Raw genomic sequence first — 18,341 nt, 5'->3', positions numbered from 1 at the left:
CCCGACCTATCAGGGCGTTGTAGGCTGAGCTTACGTCAACTACAATGTAGTCTATGTTGAGTGTCCTTGATCGGGTTCCTTTTCCAAAGGTTGTGTGTAGTGAGATGTATCCAAGCGGTTGGATTGGAGTGTCTCCTAGTCCAAACAAGCTGTTCGGATATGCTCTAAGTTCTTTCTCCTGCAGGCCGAGTTTATCAAAGTCGGGTTTAAACAAGATATCCGCCAAGCTTCCTTGGTCCACCAGGGTGCGGTGGAGGTTTGCATTGGCCAATATGATAGTGATGACCATAGGATCGTCATGTCCCGGGATGATGCCTACTGCATCTTATTGGGTGAAAGTAATAGTAGGGAGGTCGAGTGATCCTTCTCCTCCCTCGACATGATATATTTCTTTGAGGTGTCTTTTGCGAGATGATTTTGAGATCCCCCCCCTCCTGCGAATCCTCCGTTTATCATGTGAACATGTCTCTCTGGGGTGTGAGGTGGTCGTTCTCTTCGTCTGACCTCTTCGTCCCTTCTTCTTTTTCGAGGCTCATCCGATTTGTTGGCTAAATACCAATCTAGTCGCCCTTCTCTTACCAATTTCTCAATAACATTTTTAAAGTCGAAGCACTCATTGGTAGGATGTCTGTAGATTCGGTGATATTCACAGTATTCTGTCCGATTTCCTCCTTCTTTCTTGCTTTTGAGTCGACGAGGTGGTGGTATCTTTTCAGTATGGCATACTTCTCGGTAAATATCCACAAGAGACACCCGGATAGGGGTGTAGTTGTTGTATTTTTTAGGCTTCTCGCTGTATTGGTCTTCTTTATTCTTGGACTCTTTATTTTTATCCCGGGAGGAGTAAGAGAATCCAGATTTTGAGGTCTCTCCTAGCCGAGAGTTTTTCTCCATGTTGATGTACTCCTCAGCTCGTTCTTGCACTTCATTCAGAGATGTTGGATGTTTCTTTGATATGGAATGACTAAAAGGTCCTTCTCGCAGGCCATTGATGAGACCCATAATGGCTGCTTCCGTTGGTAGGCTTTGTATGTCCAGGCATGCTTTGTTGAACCTCTCCATGTAGCTGCGAAGACTCTCCCGATCTCCTTGCTTGATCCCTAGTAGGCTTGGGGCATGTTTGGCTTTGTCCTTCTGGATGGAAAATCTGGCAAGAAATTTCTTGGCCATGTCGTCGAAACTTGTGATGGATCTAGGGGGCAGAGTGTCGAACCATTTAATTGCTGTCTTTGTTAGGGTTGTTGGGAAGGCTTTGCATCGAATGGCGTCCGAGACGTCCGTGAGATACATTCTACTTCTGAAATTACTGAGATGATGGCTGGGATCCGATGTACCGTCGTATGGAGTCATGTCGGGAGCTTTGAAGTCTTTTGGGACTTTGGCCTTCATGATCTCTTTGGTGAATGGATCTTGATCTTTGTGAGAGCTGCCTTCAGAATCAGGTTGGATGGTTTTTGTTTTAAAGTCGGCTTCGAGCTTCAAGAGCTTGTCCTCTAACTCTCGACGTCGCCTAGTTTCTATCCGAAGGTCCCTCTCGGCTTCTCGTTGATGTTCAGCCTCTTTTTTGAGCTGTTTGAGGCGCTCTTGTTGAGCTTGAAGTTCCTCCATGATTTCCGAACTTGGCGAATTTTTGTCTTTGTTTGGTTGAGAAGTATCCTTTGGTGTGGTGTCCGTGTTTTTGTGCGGCGTCCTGTTTTCTAGATCAGAGTCGTGGTCATTGTCAAGGTTGTTCGTCATGATGGTGGGATGACTTCCAGGTTCCCCGGCAACGGTGCCAATGTTTCGAGGGTTACCTAAAACTGTAGGTCGATCCCGGACGAGATCTCTTTGTACTGGTCAGAGCTGTTGTGTTCGACTTGTTGGGCTTAGTTGGTGGTGCTGATCCTTCATCATCGGAGGGTGGTGGTACCTGCAAGGGACTCCGATGCTTAAGTTAACAAGGGTATTAAGCAGGTTTTTAGTAGAATCAGAGTATGAGTTATACCTGGGTGCTCTAGTGTATTTATAGTAGTGTAGAGTGACCTTTCTAGAGATAATTATCTTATCTTTGAGTGAAGTCATCTTATCTTTTGGGGGACCGCCCTTATCTTTCTAGGCTTTGAATGCCTTTATATTGGGCTGTGTCCCTCTGTTTGGGCCCTTTTTGGGCTTCTCCTGGTGATTTGACCGAACTCTTTAGGAAGAGGTCGGGTAATCCTGACCTGAAGAGGTCGGTCGACTTGTCGTCTATTAGCCCGGGTCATACAGCTCAACCCAGGGCATGAACAGTTGGTAATACGATTTAAGTTTTAAACAGGCTCATATCTTAGTATTAAATATTATAAGAGTGATCGTAATACCCGATCTATCAGAGTGGCGCAGCCAGAAGCGTGACATTCTAACAGTGAGGGTGTTACACGGAACCCTAAATCAATCTTCACCATGCATGAAGAACGGTCAATGTAAACGCAACTACCCAAAAGAGTTCGTACCGGAGACACGACGAGGTGATGACTCATATCCTTAATATATGAGGCGATTTGATACTCCAATTCCTATAAACCAAAATGTCACAATTGACAATAGATGGGTGGTTCCGTACAACCCTTAGCTACTACTGAAGTATGATTGTCATATCAATATAGAAATATGTAGCAGCATCAAAAGCATAAAATATCTATACAAGTATTGCTATAAGGGACCAGATCCGCGTGGCAATGAAGGTTCACAGAAGTTCTCATTATGATGAGGTACAACAGTTTATTGATGCAAGATGGATTGCCGCTCCAGAGGCATGCTGGAGGATATTTAGATTCAACCTTTACCGAATGTACCCATCAGTTGAAAGGTTGCAAGTTCATTTGCCAAATCAACATCAAATGAGCTTTTATGAGCACCAAACTATTTCTGAAATAGTTAATAATGACTATTTCTCAAGAACAATGCTCACTGAATTCTTTGCACTTAATCGGGCCGATGACCAACAATCTAGGCATCTTTTGTACAGAGAAATCCCAGAATATTAAAGTTGGCACAGCAAGAAAAAAAGAATAGCGTTGACGCAGGTCACCTAAGAGAGATATCGGTCGAATCTATACTGCTTTGCCAACAGAAGGTGAAAATTTCTATTTGCGTATTTTGTTGTCAAATGTAAGAGGCCCAACTGGTTGGGATGATTTGCTAACAGTCGATGGTGTCCAATATTCGTCCTTTAAGCAATCCGCTCAGCATCGAGGACTGTTAAAGAGTGATAGTAGTATAAGATCATGTTTGGTTTAGGCATCCATTTTAAGAATGTCATGTGCTTTAAGAAGGTTGTTTGCCACCATTTTAATTTTTTGTGAGCCAACAGATGTAAGAATTCTGTGGGACAAGTTTCTTTCATGTATGGTGGGTGATTACGCATCAACAAGCACTACAACATGCAATGGATTGACAAATCGTTTGCTTAGGGATTTAAATGACATCCTCCTACAGCATGGAAAACATATTGTACAATACGATTTACCAGCTCTAACCTCGGACAATGACAACGACAACTTCATGCCTAGAATTATTCAAGAAGAAATGTCCATCAAAGTTCTTCAAGAAGACCTGTGTTCTATAGAAAGATTGAATCATGACCAGTCTGCAGCTTTCAGGTGCATTATGAATACAGTTGATCGAAGAGAAAGTGAAGTGTTCTTTGTTGATGGACCAGGAGGAGCAGGTAAGACATTTCTTTACAGAGCTATAATTGCAGACTTAAGAAGTAAAGGGCATATTGTCTTGGTAACTGCGTCCTTAGGAATAGCTGCAACTTTACTGCCTGGTGGTCGAATAGCTCATTCTAGATTTAAGATCCCAATCAATGCAGAGCCATCCTCCACATGCAATATAAGTAAACAATCTGATCTCGCAAAACTGATTAGGCAGACGATAGTGATAATTTGGGATGAAGCGCCAATGGCTAATAAAGAGACAATGGAATCATTAGACCGCACATTGCGAGACAAATTAGAAAACAATAATCCATTTGGAGGAAAGGTGATGGTTATGGGTGGGGATTTCCACCAAGTACTACCTGTTGTGCCGAAAGGAAGTAAGTCACAAATGATTTCAGCTTCTATTGTTAAATCACATTTGTGGACATCCACCAAAATTCTCCACTTGCGACAAAACATGTGATCTCTTAATGATCATGATTTTGCGGAGTATCTCATGCGAATAGGGGATGGGATTTAGCCTACCATATCTGAGGACTTGGTACACATAAAAGCACACATGGCAATACCATGGGAAGGTGAGGCATCATTACACAAATTAATAGAAGAAACTTTTCCAAATTTGCAATCTCATGGGTGGGATGCATCTTACATAGTGGAGAGAGCGATATTAACACCCAAAAACCATGATATACAACAGCTCAATGATATAATCATCAACCAATTTTCGGGAGATAAACGAATTTTAGCATTCTTTGATGAAGTAGAAGGAGATACAAATAATCTGTATCAACAAGAATATCTTAACTCAATCTCCACGGGTGGATTGCCACCTCATACATTGAAGGTAAAAAAAGGTGCTCATTTGATGTTACTGAGAAACATAGATCCTAAGGCAGGCTTATGCAATGGCACAAGATTACTGTGTCGAGGAACTTTTCAAAACATGTTAGACGTGGAAATCCTAACAAGCTATCACTCTGGACAAAGAACTTTTCTGTCTCGGATAAAATACAAAACAACTGAGAACTCAGGATTACCCTTTGTGCTTATTAGGAAGCAATTTTCTGTAAGGTTGAGTTTTGCCTTGATAATAAATAAATCACAAGGGCAAACTATTCCTAAGGTAGGGATCTATCTCCCTAAACATGTGTTCAGCTATGGTCAGTTATACGTTGCACTATCTTGAAATGTTTTTCAGGCAACCACAAAAATTATAGTCAAAGAAGGAACAATAGCTGGAAAAAGCAGACAATTCACAAAGAATGTGGTGTTCAAAGAAATTTTGTTACCTGCACCTTAGGTAATTTATGTTCTTAGTAAATGCGTCCACCTTTTTACAAGTATAATTTGTGTATTACGTAATTCTATCATTGCAATATCAACATTGGAATAGATAGTTTTGTTCACTAATTTTAACAACTAATGACTAAGATTTTTAATAGATAAATTGATATCAAGAGAGCTCATGAGCATATTAAAAGAGATAAGCGAAAGGAACTTGAACCTCTACTTTACCCAACAGGTATGCACCAACTACGATTCACATAAATTATAAAAATTATATCATACATCCTTAAAATATATCATTATTGGTTTTTTCAGAAATTATAGTTTGCAATGTTTATATTTACTTTGAAAAAAAATTCAAAATTTGATTTCTTTAAATGTTTGCTATCAATTTTTTAATTTTAGAAATAAAATTATAAAAATTAAAATTTTAAAACCAATAAAAGGTTGAGGTATGTCTTATTTGAGATGTATCATTACTTAATTCTAAAGTAATATATAAAACACTACTGAAATATATTGTAATACATATATGCAATAAATTACAGAAAATAGGATTTCAATCCTTATGGAGTACATGGAAGGATGAGCAATCAATTGCATCAATGAGACCAACCGACAATAAAGTAAGGATTACATCATTAATGACAGTGACAATTGCATTGATGATACATATTTTTGTTTTAGTGTTATTGATCAAACGTGAAATTGACTTAGGTTCATCCACTCAAAATTTATTCTATTGGTTGGGGAGGTACAGTTAAAGCAGACAAAACTCAATTATGGAAGATGGTAAAAAGAGAAATATTGGATCAAAAGAATAAAAGGTAATGCAATAAACTTTTATTACATAATAAATATTTTCGTCTATTTCATCCTATATACCAATTATGTTAAAACTTTAACTTTTTTTTTCAGCCATAAACTTAGAAGAACACAACTAACTCATTTCGATACAAAACAATATCATTGCAGGTAATTGTTATTAAAAAAAATACCTAACAAAAAAGATGTAATATCATTTAATTTATATTTTGTCAATGATAAACAAGAATTAATGTCATTTTTTTTGTCCTTTCAGAAAGTTCAATGCAAAACAAGATATCACAATTCTACAGGTTTTAATTGAATTCTTCTCTATAATAAGGAATCAATTTAATTGAATAAACCTGAAGTGTTTATATGGTTATTTTTATGGTAAACAAAATCTGACGGTTTTTCAAGATGTAAGAAGTTATTGACAAGGAGATGTATGATAAATTACGATGGATTTTTTCCAGGTACACAATCTTTGTATTCTCCTAATTTTTTCATTAATTCTCTTATAGTTTAATATTTAAAAACGAAAAAAATAAGCATATTTATTTCTTCTATCCTTCCACTATTTGTAGAAAAATGAAGGCCTCTTCAGATTCAAAATCATATTTTGGCCTACCACTTAAAAAAGAAGACGACAAACATGAATATCCATGATATTTAGGAAAAATAATCTTTTGTAAATAACTAACATGCATTTTGGTTTATAGATATATTCTTTTTAAATTAGGATAACATTTTTGTCATTATTTCTTGAACTATACCTTTTTCTGATAATATATACATATATCTTTATTGTATGCTTTTATAATTTAGCATTGTAAAGGTTTTTATAGTAATTTTACTCTCAACAAAATATCATATAAATAAGGCTACGTTAATTTTAAAATGATGAAAAAAAATACTTATCTGACAAATTTAAAGGGTGAATGATACATTAACACCAACACTAAAATATGAATAAATAAGATCACATTAATATTAAAATAAAAAAATGATCTAATAAATTTGAAGAGCGAATAATATATTATAAAAATAAAATTAATTTTTTCAAAATAATAGAAAAGTGGCTGAACAGGCATATTAGTGCCTATTGAACCGCTAGTAATATTAATTTGGGTGGTTAAATACTTTTCATTAATTACGTGTGGGTTTATATTTAGAACACATACAAGTCATTTACATAACGATTGCGAATTACGTTTTTCTTTGTATCCTGCGTTTCTCCTCCTTCTCCTCTTCCTTTTTCTTCTCCTTCTTCTTTGTGTTTCTCCTCCTTTTTCTTCATGTGTTTCATCTTCATCAGTGTTTTTTTAATTACTGTTGTTGTTGCTGCATCTTTTTCCCTCCTCCTCTTTCTATTGATTTTACAACATTATGTATTTTTTCTTTTTTGTTTGATTTTTTTCTCCCAAAAAAAAATGCAAATATGAAATAAGAAGATGAGGAGGAGGAAGATAAAGAGTTTTGAATTATGCAGAATTCAGTACACATACACCGAAAATTCTTAAACAATACACCTAAATATCTTCATTTTACACTCAAATATCTTCGTGTTACACCCAAATTTGCTGTAAATACAGAAAAATATTTCTTCTAATGCTGCATTTTTCTTCTTCTTCTTCTTCTTTTTTTCTCATTTCTTTCTTTTTTTTAGTTGAATAAATGTAAGTTTATCCTCTTCCAAGTAATTTTGCACTATTATGTGTTTCTTCTTCTTAAGAGAGTAAAATAAGAAAAAACTTGAGAAGGTAAAACAAAAAGGAAAAGATGAATAAGAGAAAAAGAAGAAGAAGAAGTAGAAGATGAGGAGGAGGAAGAGAAAGAGTTTTGAATTATGCAGAACTTATCAGCACACATACATTGAAAATTCTTAAACAATACACCCAAATATCTTTGTGTTACATCCAAATTTGCTGCAAATAAAGAAAAATATTTCCTCTAATGCTGCATTTTTTTTCTTCTTTTTTTCCTTATTTCTTTCTTTCTTTTAGTTGAATGAATGTAAGTTCACCCTCTTCTAAGTAATTTTGTACCATTATGTGTTTCTTCTTCTTCTTGTTTGATTTTTTTGTTTTTATTCTTGTTAAAAGATTAAAACAAGAAGAAACTTGAGAAGATAAAATAAGAAAAAAAAAGATGAACAAGGAAAAAAAGAAGATGATGATGATGATGAAAAAGAAGAAGAAGAAGCAGCAGAAGATGAGGAGGAGGGAGAAGAAGAGTTTTGAATTATATGTAGAACTTATCAGCACACATACAACTAAAATTCTTAAACAATACAGCCAAATATCTTCGTGTTACACCTAAATTTGCTACAAATACAGAATCATAAATTACTAACGAAAAAATTAAATAGAATCGAACAACACCTTAGCTACTTGATTGGATTCAAAACAATAATCAATTTCGTTCTGGTTCAATTGACAATCTGAATTTGAATTATTCATTATCTTCAACAACGAGATAACTAATGATGGAGGAAAAAGAGGAAAAGGAAAGAGGAGAAGAAATTCTAATAAAAAAAGAAGGAGAAAAAGGAAGAGGAGGAGGAGGTGGTGTTGGTAACGACGATAACGAGAGAGAAAAATAACGAAGAAGAAGAAGAAGAATGTGCAGTAACGGCACGAAGAAGAACATACGCACGTGAATATAAATGACTTGTATGAAAAAATGCTTGTATGCTATGATGCACGGATACTGACACGGACACGGACACGACACGACACAGGACACGCGGACACACAAATTTTAAAATCTTACAAGACACGGGGACACAGCATATATATATAATTTAAAATGTATTTTAGATAAATTACAATAAATTTTTGATATTTTATTGGTATTAAAATATAAAATAATTTTTTAACTATTTTTAATGTCTTCTTTTAACTATATAAAAGTATCTAAAATATTTTTTGTTTTAATAAATAATAATATATATTATTTCTAAACTTATTTTAAGAATACATGTTAAGAATAAGGTTGGATAATAGACACGCGACACATGCATGATGATATTTAGGTGTGTCCAAGTGTGTCCGGAAAAAAATTTTTTATTTTTTATTAAGACACGGTTGGATACGGCAGACACGCGTATCGAACCAGTGTCGATTAGAATTTTTTATTTTTTATTAAGATACAGTTGGACACGGCAGACATGCATATCAAACCAGTGTCGATCAGTATCATATTCAAAATGTGTCCAACACACAAACATGACAACATAACGAAATATCCGTTTTTCATAGTTTGTTATTTGTATGTGAAAAATATCACTTATATTTATAGGTTTCGAGGATAAATATATTAAATATTGGAAAACAAATAGCATTAACAATAATAAGTTAATAACTATGCGCCAAACGTACCGTTTTGTTAGGAACTTCCAAAAAAAAAAATTGAAGTATTGCACTTAAATCATGCGTTCGTTTTATTAGGAAATAGTTAATATAATTTTTAAAAGAATTTAAAATTCAATTGCATTGGATTTATAACTATAAGAAAAAAATATTTGAATTTTTAAAGTTTAAATTTTATTTTAAAGAATTAAGTGTAATCTCTCATAATTTATTTTATAAATAGAATAAAAAAGATTTGAAAAAAAATTATTTAAAAATAAAAGATTACATTTTATTCTTTAAAATAAAAATTTAAAATTGAAAAAATCTAAATTCAAGAGTGCTTGCTTTCTAAGAGATGCTACTTGCTATTTTGTTAGTATCTAAGAGTTAAGACTTTTATGTCTTTTGTTAGAGATTCGACTTGTGCTGGTAACTATTTGGTTTTTTGGACCTTATATATAATATAATAATGAACTACGTACATTGATAATTTTGTGAATTTTTGGTAACAAATATATATATATATATTAGATTATGTTTTATGAATCTTATGATTTTATACTATTTACAATTCAAAATTTGTTCTACCAATTTAATTTTTGAATTGTGATTCAATTACATTGGCTCAAAAACGTGGTTTACGCTGTTGTGGAGACCTAGTAAAATTAATAAAATATTATTAACGGATTGACAAAATGTCATTGACAAATTACACTATTTGAGTATTTGAATTTATTTTTTTACAAAATATTACTGATGTTTTATAATTTTTTGACAAATATTACTAACAGATTGTAAATAAATTAAAAAAAAAAATTTTTTTCACATGAATATAAAACACGTTAATTAAAATAATTATAAAAATCATCAAATAACCTCCATTAACTAAAATATTTAGCCGCACATCCCAGCTGATTTTAATTCTATCTAACTAATTCATTTGTATTTAACATTTTTTTTCTCTCTTATTTTAGTAATTTGTAAATATCTTATATTTTTTATTTATAAGAATAAAATAATAAATAAATTTTTAAAAATTTATATTTTGTTCAAATTAAATTTTTTTGTTATAACTATAAAAGCTAACTTAAAAATAATGTATTCACATATATTATTATACAAAATTTTATTAATATTTTTTTAAAAATTAATTTATACCAAATATAATCCTGAGAAATTTATTTGTTACATTATTCCTAAATCCTAATTTTCTTTTATTTTGATTCAGCTGTACTATATAACTATCTTGAGATTTCTGGGAGATATCTTTTCCTTCGGAGACAAAAGTGACAAGTCCTACTTGTGGGGGTTGCCACGAAATACGGACACACTCCACAGATACTCTCTCTCTCTCTCTCTCTCTCTCTCTCTCTCCGCTTCAGTTTCAGTTTCAGAAGAGAAGAGAAAGCACAATGAACTCTCTACTTTCGCCTTCAGCATCTGCCACAACCCGTGCTTCCTTCCCTCCCTTTTCTTCCAACTTAGATGTTCTTTCTCGCTGTTCCAAGCTCAGAGGCATTGGATTTCACTGCAAAAGGGATTCTGTTATCACTGCACTTCGCTGCAATAGTAGCATCTGGCCCGGTGGCCCTGCCTCTGGTCTCACTTCCTTTTTCTTTCACATTTTCCCCCCTCCCTATTTTTCAAATTTTTTGGGATATTTTAATGCTGGTGTTTTCTTTGTTGTGTCGAATGATTTAAATGGAGGTTCCGCCATCAAGTTTAGAATCAATCTATTTGGGCTGTTTATGTTGAATATGTTCACCTTTGCTGCTGTTTCTGCTACTGCATATTTTTGTTTTATTTTATTTTATTTTATTTTTTTTGGCGCCGGGGGTTGGTCGAATAGGACTAGGTTATTGGATTGTAAAGTCTCAATTTAGTTTCCGAAGTTGAAAGATGCATTTTGTTTGACAAAATATTCCAGCTTATGTAAACTTTAGTGGTTATGTTGATTTGGGGTAATTTGTCAAATGAATTACATAGTATTTATTTAGTTCTATTGGGACTCATTGTGAGCATGTTAATCCTTTGGGGCTGAATTATTGGCATTTCAATGTTCAGGGAACCTAATTGGTTGTAGCACGCTTTTACAACTTGGAAAATGTTGTGTGTACAAATAAGAAGTGGGATACCTTGCGATGTGAGTCGGTATAGTGTTTCATAATCTATATGTACACATAAAACAACTCTTAGGTTGCGAATTATATGAATGTGAATTGGGATTGCTGCACCAAGCAGTTTGTTCTTTTCAAAAGATGTGAACACTTTACTTATAATCCATTTTTTCTAGTGTATTTTGTCAAATGTTTGGAAGTTTAAATATGTGGTTGCATAACCACCGGTTGAGTTGTCTCCGTGTGACTTCATAGGTCACGGATTCAATCCATGAAATTAACCACTGATGTAATTATCAGCGTACGCTGTCTACATTACACTCTTTGGGTGTGGCCTTTTTCTAGACCTACGTTAACACGGGATGTTTATGCACCGGACTGCCCTTTTCTATAACCATAGGAAAAAGGCAGTTTACATGGACGAAATTGATCCTAAGTTTGGATATTTGTTGAATGGGCTGGTTTACAGTAGTTTTTGTGTTAGCTTTTTGTGTATTGTTGTCTATCAAGTAAATATGTAACTGAATTATGCAGGCGATGGTGATAGCAGCAGCAGCAGCAGGAGTATACTGGATGCATTTTTCTTGGGAAAAGCTGTAGCTGAAGCCGTGAACGAGCGAGTTGAATCTGCAGTTGGCGAGTTTCTGAGTACAGTTGGTAGGTTGCAAGCTGAACAACAAAAACAAGTACAGGAGTTTCAGGTAAAGGATCATTTTAACCCAAGCTAGTGTTACTTTGTACTGTATTTATCAAACCAAGCCGCGCATTTTCGAGTATATCGCTTCAGTTAAAGTTGCTTCAGTTCTAGATCAACATTATTGTTGCCCATTATTCTAAATCTCCTGCTTGTGTTTGAAATACTAGGATCTGGTGGTCAAATGTTTTATCTAGTATGATTTTATCTGATTGAAATTGATGAACAATAGGCGATGCTATTGGTATTGGCAAAAGTTCAGCATTTTTGTTCCAATTGGGAAATTTTGAGCAAGTGCAGAATGCTTCATTCATTAGTTTTAAATGCCATGTGCTAGTTTGCATAAACTTTTCATTTAATAAAACATCAAACCTTTTGTTCTATCCACCGGAACCATCAACCGATCACAGAAATCGATAAATGTGTTCCATTCCATTGCTTTCTTGTTTCTATACTTTTATTTGTGTGGTTTAAACAGATTGAGATGCTTGTATTTGTACCTGTTTTGAAACAAAATGCTTGTGTAGGAAGAAGTGTTGGAAAGAGCAAAAAAGGCCAAGGAGAAAGCAGCACGTGAGGCACAAGGACTCGTTCCCAACTCTACTGCTGAGACAGACGTTGCGGATTCAGCTACTTCGAGAACTTCAGACTCTTCGATGGATTCAGTTGTTGCCGTCAAGTCAATTGATGAATCTGAAACGTACACCGGAGCTGCCAAAGACGAGGATCCCCCGATAGATTCATCGAATGACGGGTGATCAATGAGTGTATAACATGCTTAGACTCTACTGGTTTATCTGAATGTGATGAGTGCCATATGTTTCTTGAAACTAAATAAGTTAATTAAAATAAGAATCATATCCTTTTTTGGAGTACCATCCTTGTTTTGGTGGAACATTTTTATCAAGAGATCAATGCATTCAAATACTGATATGCTGGAGTGTTTTTCTTCTCCCCGATGTCTTAAGAACATTAACTCTAGTAAATGATGAAGAAAGGAAATTTTGATAATATTAAATATAGGGTGATATTCTAAATTAGTACCTAACAAATTTTGTATTGGATAAATTAGTCTCTAACAAATAATATTAACAAATTTATCCATGATATTCCTATTAATAATTAAGTCCGATTTTGATCTCTATAATTTTGGTCGAAAATTAAAATGGTCCCTAAAGTTCTTTTTAGTTGAACATTGTCTCTAACGTTGAATTTTGTTTTAAAACCATCATTTTTCTAATTTTTAGACAAAAATACTCTTTTCTAATTTATACACACTGACTCTCCTCTTTTTTTTTTCCCTCTCCTTTTCTTCTTCTTCCACCTTCCTTTGTCCCTTATATTCTTCTATTCTTCCGTGTCAGTGAGTGAGTGTAAAAAAGAGTGTGTTTAATTTTAGAGATTTAGAGTTAGGGTTGAATAAAAATGAGTTAAGGTTATTTGGGATGTAGTGGTAATGGAATACGAATGGTGAACTAGGTAACGGTCAAGTGTGAATTGAGTTCGAAAAATGCACAAAATTTGAACGATACAATAGTGAGTAGGAGGAAAAAGAAGAAGGATATTTTAGTCGAAAGGATAATTTTGAAACAAAATCTAACATTAGGAATGATTTTTAACAAAAATTATAGGAATTAAAATCGCACTAAACCTTTCTAATAATCATTTAGTTTTTATACGAAACAATAGTTAATAAGTTAAGGTATTAGGTATTAACTTTACTTTGTGAAGGATAATTTGTTATAGCTTGAGAGAGGTTGCATTCTTTTCCACTAATTTTGCTTTATGTTGTATATATACATAAAATCACATCCCAACATTTACTTTAAGGTAAAAATTTACATGTAATTTTTATTTGTGTGAAATTGATAGTTAATAATTGTTAAATGATAATTTAGTTAAATATGTTAAATTATTTAATAATTTTTTACTATCAACTTCACGTAAAAATAATTATATATGAATTTTCATCTTATTTTAAATCATGATTATATTGCAAATCCTTATGCTTACCAAGGATGACTTCGGAATAATATATAGGCAATGCCTTGGTCATAAGCTTTATGGCCTTAGCTTGTTATCATTACAATATACAAATCACGAAGCATTTCAAGTAGATCATGGTATGAGGTATTCCAATATTTTTGATGAATTTAATTTGAATGCAAATATAAAATAACTTTATATATATATTGAGTTATATAACATCACGTCAGTAAAAATATTATGTGAATATCCAAACAAATGAATATAATTAAATAATTATATAAAATGTTTTATACTAAAATACATTAGAATTAAACTCTATTTTTGACCATTAATCTCAATTATGTCTGTTCCTTGCATCTTTCATTCTTAACAAATTCTTATACTGAAATACATTTGAATTAAACTCTAAATGCAGTTAGTGCCTACTCCAGAAAGCATTTGATAGATGTGTTTCATCTATGTATGAATGTACGTATTCATATTGGATGATGTATTAATGTTCACATCCAACAAATTTGTCATTAATTAGTAAAAAAAGACTGAGAATTGGCACTTGATATTTTATAAAGCATTAGTTAGACAATTTAATCCTACAAGTCTTTTGAATATTATGATACTATGACCGTATTAAGTAGTTGATATGAATTTTATTTTTCACCTGCTTAGTTCATGGAAATTGACCGTTAATAATTTTGTAATAAGTTGTAATGTTTCATAACAATTCTTCAAATATATGTACACAAACTTTTCAACGAGTTGCTTCTATTCAATTTTGAAAATTAGAAATTTTGTGGGTCAATTTTTTGAATATGAAATCAGATAATCTGTTGTTCCAGAATATGGAGAAAGGGTGTGTTTATAAAGTATATAGAGGTGGTTTTTTTTTTTTTTTTTTATAATTCAGAAGCACAAATGGGATGCACCGATTTGGGGGGAAGAAATTTGAGGCTCCGATTTTAGGTTAGTTGAATTAAAATTAGGTAGTTCACAAATCGGAGCCTCCGAATTGTGTGTGACTAATTTTTTTTTTTTTACTTTTAACAAATCGGCGGATCAGTTTTCAGTAATAAAAAATATAAAAATTAAAAACCTAAATTAGTGGGTCAATTTTGTAAATTAAAAAAAAATGATTTTAGAAAAATCCAAATTTGAGGCTCAGATTTGTTAATATATATATATATATATATATATATATATATATATATATATATATATATATACCTACGGATCACTTGCAGAAACTTCATCTTCAATTCATCTTTTTCTTCGTTTTTTACCATTTTAAGTTTGTTCCTTTTTTACTTTTGCCCATATAAACTACTAGTGAAGCATTGTTTTTAAACAAAATGGAGGATAGGGTTACCACATTAAATTTATATTACCATGGTCAAATCTTGTTACAAACACATGAAGGCGTAAGATTTGTATGCGAGAATCCATGTGAGCTTATTATTCTTTTTACATTACCATTTGAAGTGTTAGAAACAAAAGACTAAACTGAAAAAAAGATTTGTGTATTATTGAGTGTATTCAAGTTGTCTGCTCAAGTTGTGTCTGTTCAAGTTGTGTGGAATGATACAATATAAAAGGGTATTTATAGATACTAAGAGAATCGTAATAATAAAGACGTAATATCCTATAATAAATATTTAGATATGCTAATTGATGCTAATTATATTCTAACATCCCCATCAAACTCAAGTGACAACTTGAGTTTGAAACTTATTTAAAACAACAAAATAAAGAGAAAAAAATGCATAAACTCTCTAAAACGGATGCAGACGGAACTGCCGCTAGTCTGAAGGAAGCGCAGACAGAACTGCCGCTTGTCTGAAGGAAGTGCAGACGGAACTGCCGCTTGTCTGAAGGAAGCGCAGACGGAACTGCCGGAAAGAAACGCAGACGGAACTGCCACAAGGAAACACAGACGGAACTGCCACGAGAAAACGCAGACGGAACTGCCACGAGAGAAAACAAACGGAACTGCCACGAGAGAACTGCCACGAGAGAATGCAGACGGAACTGTCACGAGAGAACGCAGATGGAACTGCCACGAGAGAATGCAGACGGAACTGCCGAAAGAGAAGAAAAACTATTCTTCATGAGAATAGGTAAGCAGCGAATGACAATGGTGTTTGATCATTCGACTCGAAAAAAACACAAGATAGAGAAAATAGGCTAGTCGGTGAGGTGAAAAAACATCAAAGGAGTGACAAAAGAGAAAGAAGAATGGCATAGAAAAAAATGCAAAAAGTACGGTAATTTCACCGCATATCCTAACAACCTATCCTCTTCAAGGAGGATACCATAGCTCTAATACCATGTTAGAAACAAAAGACTAAACTGAAAAAAAGATTTGTGTATTATTGAGTGTATTCAAGTTGTCTGCTCAAGTTGTGTCTGTTCAAGTTGTGTGGAATGATACAATATAAAAGGGTATTTATAGATACTAAGAGAATCGTAATAATAAAGACGTAATATCTTATAATAAATATTTAGATATGCTAATTGATGCTAATTATATTCTAACATGAAGAATTAAAAGGTGTTATTTGTGAAAGAGTAGATTCGCATATATTAAAGACGGTATCGAGCATTTTGTATCTGCATCATATATTAGTGTTTGGTGGGTGTTGGTCGAAAAATATAATTTTGAAAACATCGAGGTCGAGTTTCGATAAAGATCCTTTTGAAGAATGAAACTCTTATCGAAAAAGGATTGTCGAGGAAAAGAGGTAGAATTCAATTGATAAGCTTGATCGAAGAAAAAGAACAAGTGAAGTTGATTAGTGGCAATTATCCATGTCGTGCAAAGGAGCGCGAACAGTTACTTAAAGATTAACACACGTGGAAGTTATATTTGAATTTGATTAGTTGAAGATTCTTATAAATAGGTGAAAGATCGAAAAAATAAGGGTTGAAATCTCATATCAAAAAATACTCTCGCACACTCACATCCCCAGCGAATTCCTAAGTCTGCTTAGAGCTTTTTTTTTCTGTAGGATTCCTTCCATTGTCTTTACTTTTCATTTAAATTTCGTGTAACTTTAATTTTCATGCACATTTACTTTTCAAGCAAGACTTTACTTTTTCTGTTTTCTTTAAGATTCAGTATTTTAATTTTGATTTTAAAGTCCTTCGATTCCGTCGAAGGCAGTTTATTACTTTATTTAAATTCAATGTTATTCTTCTCAATTTTAGTTATTTTACTGTCAAATTTATTTTTCTTTGTTCTTTCAGATTTTGTTCAATCGAGAGAATCTTTTGATGCACTTTTGAAAACCGGTACTCACATGAGGAGTAGGTTTCACTCCTATATTACTAGATATCGAACTACTTAGATTTGCTAAAAATCGGTAAAACAAATTGGCACGCCTGGTGGGACATTTTTGAAAATTAAGTGTGTCAAAAAGTGTTTTGAAATGATCTAGTACATGCAACTTAGAAGTGGCAAAATTATTCGAATGGCGGAAGAAGTTTCTAATACTAATGTGGAATCATCTGCAAACGATGATGTTACTGTGGTTGCACCAATTCCGACAGAGACATTGTCGCGTGTGGAAAATAGTACAATTTGGGAAAAAGTAATAGTTACTAACCCCTAGTTGGGAATAGTGGACGAAATCTTTGTCCACGGATTGTTGTAATGCAACTGCCAGTAACTATTGGTTTCCTCCAGGTTTCACTCCACCTGGGTATGGTCCTCTAGTTAGATTTGAAAATTTATCAAGTTTTGGTGGTAACCCAGGACCTCCATTGTATTTTGGGTATTCTTCTCAATTTCAGTTATTTTATTTCTAAATTTATTTTGCTTTGTTCTTTTAGATTTTCTTTTGTTGTTTTTGTTCAATCGAGAAAATTTTTTGACGCATTTTGAAAACTGGTACTCACAAGAGGAGTAGGTTTCGCTCCGAGATCACTAGATATTAAACCACTTAGATTTGCTCAAAATTGGTAAAATAGTGGGTTTGTTCATTTCCAAACGAAGTATGTCATTGATGAAGCGAGTATGTAAGAGATGTTTTCAATCTATTATCAAACTCAAGAACAGGTGTCGTGTATCAAACTATACATTGAGTTCCAACCATCTGAAGCTGATCGAAATATCGAATGGAGAGATTACAACAGTGACAGCGAGGATAAGTTCGAAGGCAACTATGAAGTTATTGGTCCAAATAAAGACGATAATGAAGCTGATGACACTATAGAGACAGATGTAGCAAAAATGACAAATGCACTAGCTAACTAGTATCCATTCGAAGAGTCATCTTTTATGCGCGTGTTAGATTTGGAGGCTATACATGCACCAGAATTTCCAACATACTTCAATGCAGGTATGTAGTTTAGATAATTATATAGTAGCTTTATAATATAAATAATTAATTTTGGCGTAAAATAGTATGATTAT

The 18,341-nt window shown here is 33.4% G+C and overlaps 2 protein-coding genes across 2 annotated transcripts; both read left to right on the top strand.

Annotated features, from left to right (window-relative positions):
• Positions 1-3,366: 3,366 nt before the first annotated feature.
• On the top strand, positions 3,367-4,146 carry LOC112730253 (uncharacterized). The gene has a single exon (XM_025780346.1). It carries the CDS (start codon positions 3,367-3,369, stop codon positions 4,144-4,146), a length of 780 nt encoding a protein of 259 aa, XP_025636131.1.
• A 6,217-nt stretch (positions 4,147-10,363) lies between these two features.
• Positions 10,364-12,877, top strand: LOC112727710 (uncharacterized). The gene is made up of 3 exons (XM_025777574.3): positions 10,364-10,732; positions 11,785-11,951; positions 12,472-12,877. The coding sequence occupies exons 1-3, from the start codon at positions 10,546-10,548 to the stop codon at positions 12,700-12,702; spliced, it is 585 nt and encodes a 194-aa protein (XP_025633359.1). The 5' UTR covers positions 10,364-10,545; the 3' UTR covers positions 12,703-12,877.
• The last annotated feature ends 5,464 nt before the right edge of the window (positions 12,878-18,341 follow it).

The sequence above is a fragment of the Arachis hypogaea genome, chromosome 12 (genome assembly GCF_003086295.3).
Source record: "Arachis hypogaea cultivar Tifrunner chromosome 12, arahy.Tifrunner.gnm2.J5K5, whole genome shotgun sequence".
Lineage (NCBI taxonomy): Eukaryota > Viridiplantae > Streptophyta > Magnoliopsida > Fabales > Fabaceae > Arachis > Arachis hypogaea.
This window is presented reverse-complemented; position numbering and strand designations above follow the sequence as displayed.

Excerpts from the sequence above, each read along its gene's own strand:
- LOC112730253 (XM_025780346.1), top strand. The coding sequence starts at position 3,367 with ATGGTGGGTGATTACGCATCAACAAGCACTACAACATGCAATGGATTG.
- LOC112727710 (XM_025777574.3), top strand. The coding sequence starts at position 10,546 with ATGAACTCTCTACTTTCGCCTTCAGCATCTGCCACAACCCGTGCTTCC. Across the intron at positions 10,733-11,784 it reads GCCCGGTGGCCCTGCCTCTG|GCGATGGTGATAGCAGCAGC; the intron begins GTCTCACTTCCT and ends TGAATTATGCAG. Across the intron at positions 11,952-12,471 it reads AACAAGTACAGGAGTTTCAG|GAAGAAGTGTTGGAAAGAGC; the intron begins GTAAAGGATCAT and ends ATGCTTGTGTAG.